The sequence below is a fragment of the Phyllobates terribilis genome, unplaced genomic scaffold (assembly GCF_046119375.1).
Source record: "Phyllobates terribilis strain yellow unplaced genomic scaffold, ASM4611937v1 Scaffold_9__5_contigs__length_417890890, whole genome shotgun sequence".
Taxonomy (NCBI): Eukaryota; Metazoa; Chordata; class Amphibia; order Anura; family Dendrobatidae; genus Phyllobates; species Phyllobates terribilis.
In genome coordinates, this window is record NW_027362769.1 from 102,731,421 (window position 1) to 102,743,694 (window position 12,274).

Below are 12,274 nucleotides of genomic sequence, written 5' to 3' on the forward strand. Positions count from 1 at the left end.
ACGGTATAGAGGTAGTTTGCAGTATCTTGTGGCCTGGAAAGGTTTCGGACCCGAGGATAACTCTTGGGTGAGGTCGGATGATGTTTCCGCGTCCAGACTTATCAGAGCGTTTCACAGGAGATTTCCTGATAAGCCTGGTCCTAGGGGATCCGGAGGATCCTCTTAGAAGGGGGGGTACTGTTAGAACCTTGCTCTTAGGTTTTTTTTCCTTTGCTGGTCACATGACCTTGTTGGCCTATTTAATCCTGCTCCGCCCTTCTGGCTTTGCTGGACTTCATTGTATAACTACTTTCTAGCTAGCCTGTGCTCTGTATCTAACTCTGTTAGTTTGCTTGGTCTACGGACCTCTATGTTCTATATATTTTGTTTGTTCGTCTGTCTGCTACTATTTCTGTTAGGAGGTGTCCCATATTCCTCCCAGTCCTTAGCACTTGTAGGGATTCCTTCCCCACATCTATAGGTCTCCGTACAGACTAACTTAGGACTTTAGCAGGTCTGATCGCAGGATCAGGTTCCCTGTTACATCGTAGGGATTCAGCTGAGTTCTATCGTAGGGACAGATCTCCTCTCTTTCCTTAGCTCTGGTAGCAGAACATAACAACCAGTTTCTATTAGATATAATTCCCCTAGGACCGGGGGATTATATCGGGCCAGAAACCAGCCGAGCAGCGTGTTCTTTGGACTGACAAGAGAGTTTGTAGATTGAGATAAAAGAGCAGCCCAAAGTTAAATTAGATATTTAATCGCCTTAAGTTCACACTAGACAATACATTGCATACATAAGGGTTATACATACATAATGGTCAGAGATGCAAATACAATAGTAGGGGTACAAAAGATACAAGCAGTTATTGAGAGTCAGTTACCAGTCAGATAGAAGGCCTGTCTTGTGGGGGAGGGGCTGCCACATGGGAGGCTTGTTGTCCCCTTTGTTGCTGGACTTCTCCCACACGATGTGTCGTCGCGACCTCCCAGGAAAAAGACACTGAGCTAGGGCTGCTGGAGCTCTTAACCCCTCTGGGTCACTCCCCATCCTGCCCCTGGCTGGACCTAAATCTCCACCCCGGTCTCTTTCAGCTACAAACTCTAACAACTAAAATGGGCTATACTTCCTTACTGGATGGTCCTAGGGAGCCGGTTCTGGTGTCATCTGATCTAGCCGGGCCCCTGCTACGTGGGGAGACCAAACACAGTGGCCCTAGGGGTTTCCGAATGGCTATGCCGTGTGTCTCCTCATCCCTACACGCTAGACTGTGCTGGAAGTTAGGGTGACATTCCTCCTGTTCGTGTGATTCCAAAAATCTATTTGGTGTATCGCTGGGATGTATCGTATTCCCATAACTCGGTATTGAATTATACTTGTCTTGGCTGGGGTCCACAGGGGGTCTTCCTATGGCAGCTCCACAGCAGAAGGTGGGGTTTTTGTCACTCACTGTCTCTCTGCCCCCTCCCTTCTTGTTTAGCTGCAAAAGTATCCAATTACAGCTATACATTGTAGACCTCTATAATCCACCGCCAAACAGGGCACAATGATTGACATGGGATTATATCTTCAATAGTCTTCACAACACCTTTAACTTACCCCTCTGTACTATGAGCTCTCCTGGTATCTGACCTCGGACCTCCTGACTACCTTGTCTCACTGCTTGCCCGTGAGTAGTGACTCAGCATCACACTTAACAGGCACTTACTGCAAATTAGTAGAATAGAAGGAGATCTCAAGAAGACCGTATAACTCCAGTGAAAAGCGATTAAGGACTCACCTATTATGGTTGTGCAGTTTAGGCACAACACTGGGAAGGATTTGTAGAAATGGTAGTCGTTGGCAGCTGCTCCACCCCTTTGGTCTGGACTTGTATCAGTACAGCCACAATGTTGAACTAGAGGAGAACAAAAAATCCAAAGGACTTATGAGAACTGCTGTCACCTATTGTAGAAAAGGAAAAAAGATTGCTCACCATACATAGGAAATGAAACCTGTCTTTATCTTGATGGGTGCCATTCCAGTACTGCTGACCGACAGAAAATGCATATCCACATTGAATAAAAAAGCTTCAAACTTTATTACATATTCATCAGATTAAAACCCACATGATAGTTTTGGAAAAAACACTCTGACGCATTTCTGGCCCTAGATACTCTATGACTAAGGGCTGACTCTCTGCCACTTGGGTTCTGCATTTGCATCCTTTTCCTATTTCATAATACATTTTACTTTTTAATTACAGTAAGCAATTGAGGAAATATGTTTTGAATGTTGTAAAATTACCGGCTCTTTGTTTTAATACGATCGTGGTATAAGGCTGAAATATGTGTTCATTATTATTCTTCTCTCTTGTAGGACAGACGATTCAGCGATGAAATAGACAAACTAACAGGATATAAGACAAAATCTTTGCTGTGTATGCCGATACAGAATAGTGATGGTGAAATTATCGGTGTTGCTCAAGGAATAAACAAGACCCCGGGAGGAGCTCCATTTACTGAGGATGACGAAAAAGTAGGATTGACCTTTCACAACTTTTCTTTATATATGTAAATTAGAAATATATAAGATTTAGGAATCTGAGCAAATGTTACTGTCTGTCAGGCTGGGTTTTAGAGTTAAGTACAAAGATTCGGAGGACCCTGGGCCACTCGTAACGTTGGTGGTCCGTGGCTGCCATCACAGAGCTCTGAGAATCTCCTCCTACTTGTCGGCTTTCACTCATGATGTTGCACCAAGCCTACTAATCTCCTGGAGCTGCCAAGAAGTACTGACAATGAATGTGCTTGGAACATCTATTGTGGTTTATCTACTTTAATGTGACTGTAATTTACAGTATGTGGGAAAAACCACGCAACACTTACGGTATAGAATAAATAAGGATATGTGAGAAATGAGCAATCAGCTCACCTGTCCGGGTGCACGGCAAAATACTCCAGTAATAGCACCAGTCCAAACGATAGCTGGCACTCACATCTTCTTAAAAGAATTGCTTTATTGATCTATGAGAAGAAAAAGCAGAAAAAATGGTTGAGCACGACAGCTCAAAAATTAGAAAGGCAAAAAGAAATGTTCGCTGCGCTCCCAGGCAACATGTTTCAGACCTACATGGTCCTTTGTCAATCCATAGACACAATATCAAAAACTGAGTTCTAAACCATTGTCTATCTAGACATTTTTGATAGAGCATAAAAAGATAGTATGAGTTTAAGACTCATTACATTAGAAGAGATACCAGATTACACTGTACATAGATACCAGGAATTAATAAATCGCGAATCCTACTGGATCTTTAAGTTATCCACATTGGCAACTGAAGGGCTAAATGAAACTATTGAAAACCCATGGTAGGGCAATCCATCCAGGCAGATTAACATAAGTAGTATTTTTTTATTTTATTTTGTTATTCAAATAATTTTCCGCACATACATTTGTATACGTATTTTTTAGATATATTTTTTATTCATGTACTGTATATTTTTTCGAAGAATAAATGACAGGTTTTTTTTGTAATTTTATACATGGGATTTGCATTTTCTGCTGTATACAACTATATATGTTCATTGTTTTGAGCTGTGTATACGTCACCTCCACTCCCTATTTTTTGGAGGAGTTTTCTTTTACGTATCATACCTGAAGAAGGAATCAACCCGACACCGAAGCACTTTGTATTAATAAAGAATCAAGATACTCACATCCATTGTCAGTACTTCTTGGCAGCACCCGGGGGAACCACCACTCCTTTTCCCGTTTGTCTTATGTACGTCTCTTCCCACCGGTGTGTGGGTCAGCGGCCGGAGCAGCAGCCTTTCTATTTTCATGAGAATGGAGTTGTGCCGAGTCACAACCCAGGCAGGTGAGCAATTAATTTATCTTTGTTCGCTTTGCCTATTGCGGTGGATAACACACTTGGAGCTCCTCTTTTCTTTTCCCTACTAATCAGAAGAGTCGCTGGTGATGCCGGACAGTAAAAGGAGGTTCACAGGGCTTTTGTCAGGGAGCAATAGACTACCGATGTGACTGCTGGACCAGGGTTCTGCAAATCTTCTTCCTGTGACCGCAAGAAATAAACCCAGCCTTAAATTATTTCTGCAGGTAAATATAGCTTTTACAGTTTACCGCTGTATCTGGGAACGTTACTGTCTGAGTCATCTAAGCGACTGGTTGCAGCCAATGTGTCTAGTAGAACCAACTGAAGACAGCGTTCCTAAGGAAAGTATAAGTTCGTTATTCCTCCATAGATTAACAGCAGCAACGTTTCGACCTATATGGTCTTTTTCAAGACCATACAGGTCGAAACGTTGCTACTGTTATTATATGATGGAATAAAGAACTTCTTTATGAAACTTTTTAAGGAACGCTGTCTTCAGTTGGTTCTGTGGATTTTACTTCGAGTGGATCCCTCAGGTACATTTTGACTATGACGCTCCCTTATGCCTAATGTGTTCTGCAGACATGCTCATTTGTAAATCTGACTAATAGAGTCTGCAGAGGTCGCCCCTTTACTCTTACAGCCTTAGAGTCTAATTGGGTTTATAGATACAGTACAGACCAAAAGTTTGGACACACCTTCTCATTTAAAGATTTTTCATGACTATGAAAATTATACATTCACACTGAAGGCATCAAAACTTTGAATTAACACATGTGGAATTATTGGAGGAGTTTTTAAACTAGAGACGGGGGGGGGGGGAAACCAAGGAAATAGGTGGGATGTGAGGCAAGCAAGGGGGAAGGGGAGAAGTGAATATAATGAGGGTGGAGAGGGGGGTGGGGATAGTACAGTTAGATCGTTAGAGAAGAATAGGATGCTAAATAACCCCAAAGTTTTATCTTGCATGCTGACCAACGCAAGAAGCCTGACCAATAAGGCGGATGAGCTGCAGGCGCTTATATCGGAGGAGAGGTATGACATCGTAGGTATAACAGAGACTTGGCTAGACGATAGCTACGACTGGGCGGTCAGTTTAACAGATTATAGTTTATTTAGAAGGGACCGGAAACAGGGGAAGGGCGGAGGAGTCTGCTTATATGTAAAGTCACGTCTAAAGCCCAGACTAAGGGAAGATATAGGAGAGGGAGAAGAGGGGGTCGAGTCCATGTGGGTAGAGATAGAGGGGGCAAAAAATAATAATAAAATATTACTGGGGGTCTGCTATAAGCCACCCAATATAACAGAGGAGAATGAGAAACTGCTATTAGGACAAATAGACAAAGTAGCAAAACATAATGAGGTGATTGTAATGGGGGACTTCAACTACCCGGATATTGACTGGGAAACAGAAACCTGTAGATCGCAGAAAGGAAAAAGGTTCTTGACAAATATCAAGGATAATTATCTCTCCCAACTAGTGCAGGAACCAACGAGAGGGAAGGCCGTGTTGGACTTAATATTGACTAATAGGCCTGATAGAATAACTGAGGTACAGATAGGGGGGCACCTAGGTAATAGTGATCATAATATTATCAATTTCAAAATGCCCTTCAGTAGGGTTATCAATAAGGGAACAACTAAAACATTAAACTTTAGGAGGGCGAAGTTTGATAAGCTGATAGAAAACCTTCAACTTATAGACTGGGACAAAGTTCTTAATCAAGGAAATACGAATAGTAAATGGGAAACCTTCAAAAGAATTCTGAATACTCAGTGCGAGAGGTATATACCGTATGGGAATAAAAGGGCCCGAAATAAGAGGAAACCAATATGGTTGAACAAGAACGTAAAAGGGGCGTTAAATAGCAAAAAAGAGGCATTCAAGAGATTAAAACAGGAAAACAGCAAGGAGGCACTAATGTGTTACAAGGAAAAAACGAGAACCTGCAAAAAACAAATAAAAATAGCAAAGGAGGAAACAGAGAGACGTATTGCTAGGGAAAGTAGATCCAATCCCAAACTGTTCTTTACGTATATAAATAGTAAAAGGATTAAATCGAATAATATTGGACCGATAAAAAGTGAGGAAGGCAAAATCATAGAGAAAGATGAGGATAAAGCTAATCTATTAAATAAATTTTTTTCGTCAACTTTCACAAAGGAAAAAGAACTAACAGGCGAAATGAGAAGTGACAAACTTAATCCTCCACTAAGTATGACAAATCTAACCCAAGCTGGGGTACAGAAACGCCTCAGTAACATTAAAATAAACAAATCACCAGGACCTGATGGCATACACCCACGGGTACTAAGGGAACTAAGTAATGTGATAGACAGACCCTTATATCTTATATTTAAGGACTCTGTTGAGACTGGGTCTGTACCACTTGATTGGCGACAGGCGAATGTAGTGCCAATATTCAAAAAGGGAGCGAAAAGTGACGCCGGAAACTATCGGCCGGTGAGTCTGACGTCCGTTGTGGGCAAAATTTTTGAAGGCTTTATTAATGAGGCAATCATGGAGCATCTTGATGCTAATAATCTATTAACCCCGAACCAACATGGATTCATGAGGAATCGCTCCTGCCAAACAAACCTGATTGACTTCTACGAGGAGGTTAGCTCTCGAGTAGATCAGGGGGAACCAGTGGATGTCGTGTATCTCGACTTCTCAAAAGCGTTCGATAGCGTGCCACATAATAGGTTGGTATACAAAATGAGAATGATGGGGCTGGGGGAAAATGTCTGCAAGTGGGTAGCTAACTGGCTAAAGGATAGAAGGCAGAGGGTGGTTATAAATGGAATATACTCAGATTGGGTAAGCGTCACTAGTGGGGTACCACAGGGGTCTGTACTAGGCCCAATGTTATTTAATATCTTTATTAATGACATAGTCAACGGGATAAATAGTAAAATATCAATATTTGCAGATGACACAAAGTTATGTAAAACAATTAATACAAAAGAGGACAGTGCAGACCTACAGAGGGATTTGGATAAGCTGGGTAGGTGGAGCATTAAATGGCAAATGAGGTTTAACGAGGAGAAATGTAAGGTCATACATATGGGAAGGAAAAATGGAAGTCACCAGTACTCACTGAATGGGAAATCATTGGGGAATTCAGAGATGGAGAAGGACTTGGGCATCTTGATTGATAGCAAACTAAATTGGAGTGCCCAAAGTCAGGCCGCTGCTGTAAGGGCAAACAGGGTAATGGGATGTATCAGAAGAGGTATAGCTGCAAAGGAGGAGAACATTGTTCTTCCACTGTACAAAGCACTGGTCAGACCACACTTGGAATACTGTGCTCAGTTATGGGCCCCAATATATAGAAAGGATATAAACGAGCTTGAAAAGGTACAAAGGAGGGCAACAAAATTAATAAGGGGAATGGAGGGACTGCAATACCCAGAGAGGTTGGCAAAACTAGGACTATTCAGCCTGGAAAAGAGAAGGTTGAGGGGGGACATAATAAATGTGTACAAATATGTTAGGGGACAGTATAGAGACCTTGCCCGGGATTTGTTCAAAAGGAGGGATATTACGGTAACAAGAGGGCATTCACTAAGACTGGAAGAGAAAAGGTTTCAGCACCAGCATAGGAAGGGGTTCTTTACGGTAAGAGCAGTGAGAATATGGAATTCACTGAGTGAGGAGACGGTAATGTCGGATTCACTAAACCAGTTCAAGCGGGGACTGGATGCATTTCTAGATACCAGGCAGATTTCTGCATATACTTAAAAATAAAATAAAATAGTAGGTTGATACAGGGATTTATTCTGACTGCTGGTTTCAGAGTCGGGAGGGAATTTTTCCTCAGGTGAAGATTGGCTAAATCATTTGGGGTTTTTGCCCTCCTCTGGATCAACTTTAGCAATTACAGAACTAACAGGTCGAACTTGATGGACGCAAGTCTTTATTCGGCTTTACTAACTATGTAACTATATATATACTTAACAAAAAAGTATGAAACAACTGAAAATATGTCTTATATTCTAGGTTCTTCAAAGTACCCACCTTTTGCTTTGATGACTGCTTTGCACACTCTTGGCATTCTCTTGATGAGCTTCAAGAGGTAGTCACCGGAAATGGTCTTCCAACAATCTTGAAGGAGTTCCCAGAGATGCTTAGCACTTGTTGGCCCTTTTGCCTTCACTCTGCGGTCCAGCTCACCCCAAACCATCTCAATTGGGTTCAGGTCTGGTGACTGTGGAGGCCAGGTCATCTGGCGTAGCACCCCATCACTCTCCTTCTTGGTCAAATAGACCTTACACAGTCTGGAGGTGTGTTTGGGGTCATTGTCCTGTTGAAAAATAAATGATGGTCCAACTAAACGCAAACCGGATGGAATAGCATGCCGCTACAGGATGCTGCGGTAGCCATGCTGGTTCAGTATGCCTTCAATTTTGAATAAATCCCCAACAGTGTCACCAGCAAAGCACCCCCACACCATCACACCTCCTCCTCCATGCTTCACGGTGGGAACCAGGCATGTAGAGTCCATCCGTTCACCTTTTCTGCGTCGCACAAAGACACGGTGGTTGGAATCCAAGATCTCAAATTTGGACTCATCAGACCCAAGCACAGATTTCCACTGGTCTAATGTCCATTCCTTGTGTTCTTTAGCCCAAACAAGTCTCTTCTGCTTGTTGCCTGTCCTTAGCAGTGGTTTCCTAGCAGCTATTTTACCATGAAGGCCTGCTGCACAAAGTCTCCTCTTAACAGTTGTTGTAGAGATGTGTCTGCTGCTAGAACTCTGTGTGGCATTGACCTGGTCTCTAATCTGAGCTGCTGTTAACCTGCGATTTCTGAGGCTGGTGACTCGGATAAACTTATCCTCAGAAGCAGAGGTGATTCTTGGTCTTCCTTTCCTGGGGCGGTACTCATGTGAGACAGTTTCTTTGTAGCGCTTGATGGTTTTTGCAACTGCACTTGGGGACACTTTCAAAGTTTGCCCAATTTTTCGGACTGACTCACCTTCATTTCTTAAAGTAATGATGGCCACTCATTTTTCTTTACTTAGCTGCTTTTTTCTTGCCATAATACAAATTCTAACAGTCTATTCATTAGGAATATCAGCTGTGTATCCACCAGACTTCTGCACAAGACAACTGATGGTCCCAACTCCATTTATAAGGCAAGAAATCCCACTTATTAAACCTGACAGGACACACCTGTGAAGTGAAAACCATTTCCGATGACTACTTCTTGAAGCTCATCAAGAGAATGCCAAAAGTGTGCAAATCAGTCATCAAAGCAAAAGGTGGCTACTTTGAAGAACCTAGAATATAAGACATATTTTCAGTTGTTTCACACTTTTTGTTAAGTATATAATTCCACATGTGTTAATTCATAGTTTTGATGCCTTCAGTGTGAATGTACAATTTTCATAGTCATGAAAATACAGAAAAATCTTTAAATGAGAAGGTGTGTCCAAACTTTTGGTCTGTACTGTATACTTAACAAACAACCCCTTAAAATTAGTTTTCAGGTCGGCATCACTGTTACTTCCATTCCTATAGTCCGTCTTCATACTCTTCGATAATAAAACCTTACTGTGTGTTATTCTCATCATTCTTGCAGCACATTTCAGTAAAAAATGGCAACCCTGGGGCCATTAGTAGAAGGAGTAGACTGATGCTATTGATTCACAAATGGCTAGGAAGCTTCATGGTGGAAGATTTTCTTGCTCTGGGGAAATGGGCTCATATTTGTTATTTTCTGCTTCAGTATGAGAAAGTATTAGTCAGTGGTCGAAACTGACAAAAGTGATTGAATGACAAAGGTAATTGTCCTCGGCAGGATTCCCAGTGTATCTTATTAGTCTGTTGTTAGACTGTTATGGACCGCGCCATCATTATATAGATTGTGAAGTATATTATCGATTTTGTAATGACCGGTTCTGCTGTATTTGTTACATTTCCTAATGATCGAGTATACCTTGCCATTTATTTGAAGTGTTATGTATGAGACATATATTCACTGACAATGTATGGTGCACACCTGGGAACTAAATATGGAGATTAGAAATCCGCAGCATTGCAGGGAGGATAAAGCGAAATCATCGTATTGTATTTTTTTCCATATTTCACAGTTATGGTGCTTTAGTGTTGATATGAAAATGTATCTATGACTAATAACCTATGTAATAATGAATGATTCATAGAGATTCTTTACATGATTCTGTAATTTAGTCGCCCTCTCCTGGAAGGAAAGATAAAGCTAATTTGCATGGTTTTCTTATGGAGCAATGCCAATAAGACTCAATAGTCACCTGAAAGAGGGTTGTCCACCTTTAGAACAAGTTTTTTTTCCTTACTTAAACCCATATATTTAAGGTTAAAAATCATTCATGCTAAGTAGAGATGAGCAAATAAATTTGAGTGGGATTGAATTTTACTTAAATTTTCCAAAAATCTGAATTTGCCAAAATGCCAATTTTTAGTCATTTGCTTCTGTGCGGATTCAGCTAAAAGGATAAAAGAAACCAAAAATTCTTAGACTCACCTCACCGCTCACCTCTCTCACCATCTCTGGACCTTCCACTCCTATCTGGACCCATCCAGTCCTTTTCTCATCTTCTGATCCATGGTGTCACGCTGAAATCTCCAGGCCTCTCACCGTGAGGTGGGACTTCCTGTTCTGATGAGGCCTGGGGAGGTCCTGTGCAAGCGCACGCAAGGTCATGGGACGTGTCTTGACATCATGACGCCATGACCTTTTCCATGCTTGTGCAGAAACCTTCCAGGCCTCATCAGAACCAGCAGTCCCAGGGATTTGAGCACAAGTGGTGGGGGGCAGAAGATGTGACGAGGACCAGTTGGGTGACGGTGAGGAGCAGAACGATCGGAGAGGCGATCGGTAAGGTGAGTATAAGGATTTTTTAAATTTTTTACATATTACATTTATTATGCTCTTGAGTCTGTGGAGACCCCACAGAATAAGGGACATTAAATTTGCGGAAAATAACTTCTCTGCAAATCAAACTTCGCAGGAGAAACTGCTTGAGTTTTTGACCAGATCCGCTCATCTCTAGCAATCAGGTTTTATAACAAATTTTGCACCATTTGGCTTTTACAGGCTCTGCGTGTCACTGAACATCCAAATTTTATGAGATCTGTGGTCATAAGTGAGCTGAGAGAAGCTCAGAAAGAAAAATAATAGAGTTACAAAGTCCCTGTCACACCGTCATAGTGGGCTGACTAATGGGTTTTTAGTTCAAGGGGTGATCCGACATACAAAGTCATTTTCATCCTATATCCCTATCTATTTGATGCCATAATCTAAACTATTTTCTAATACACGTGAATTAAAAATTCCCTATCCTTCCCTAACTACACTATATAACTGATTCTGTGTTTTTTTTTACTGCTTCCTTTTTGATGACGCTTTGTTTTAGAATCTCAGTACATTCTGGGATTGATACTCAAGTGAAGTGTCATCAGGAAACAGAGGCTGTGGTCACTGCCGCAGCCTCTGCCCCCTCTCTGAAATGGAACGTCATCAGTGACGCTCGTTTCAGGGGCTGGGCTAGTCCCTGCTTTATCACTGTGCGATGTGCACAATGACAGCTTGCTCTCTTGCCAGCTCAGATTGGCAGTAATGAGCTTCAACTAAAGTGCGCTGTTAGTGTGCAGTGCAAGAATACCTGGCGTGCCGAGACCAGCGCTGCCCCCGCAAGTGACATCACTCGTGGGGTCGGCACTAGTCACTGCCCACCAGTAATCTGGCACGCCAGTAGTGCACTCTGGTGCCGGTTCATTACTTCTGATCTGAGCTGGCAAGAGAGCGAGCTGTCATTGTGCTCATTGCACAGTGACAAAGCAGAGACAAGCCCAGCCCCAGAAACGAGCATCACTGATCAGACTTTGTTTCAGGGAGGGACTGGTGCTGTAGCAGTGACCACAGGCTCTGCCCCCTGATAACGCTTTGTTTGAGTATCCCAGCATGCACTGGGATTCTCACAAAAGGAAGTAGTAAAAAAAAAGCAGTTAGATAGTGTTGCAAGGGAAGAATAGGGAATTTTTAATTCAGGTATATTAAAAAATAGTTTAGATTATGGCATCAAATAGATAGGGATATACAATGAAAATTACTTTGTATGTCAGGCCACCCCTTTAACTCATTCTGCAGCCAGTGACGCGCCCCCTGGGCCATGTTGTTAGGGATACCCGGAGCCGGATCAGATGGGGGTTGTAGTCTCCGAGTGGCTGTGACCCGGTCCGTGCCCAGGGTGTCAAACTCAGTGTGTGGCAGTCCTACAGATGTTATTAGAGTTCTTTGTGTCGACTACGCCACCCGTTGATTTGCGGTCAAAAGGCCGCCGCTGCAGCAGGGTCCGCTGAGGCTGTTGGTATGTGTGCAGCTTTGGTAGTATAACCCCCAACGGGAGGGGTATAGCCTCAGGGGGTCA

At 42.4% G+C, this 12,274-nt stretch overlaps 1 protein-coding gene across 1 annotated transcript in view; it reads left to right on the forward strand.

Annotated features, from left to right (window-relative positions):
• PDE11A (phosphodiesterase 11A) overlaps window positions 1-12,274 on the forward strand; it is a 921,640-nt gene that overhangs the window by 219,061 nt on the left and 690,305 nt on the right. Inside the window, exon 2 of the mRNA XM_073646878.1 lies at window positions 2,342-2,500. Within this exon, the coding sequence (XP_073502979.1) occupies window positions 2,342-2,500 (159 nt within the window). The remainder of the gene's footprint in view (window positions 1-2,341; window positions 2,501-12,274) is intronic.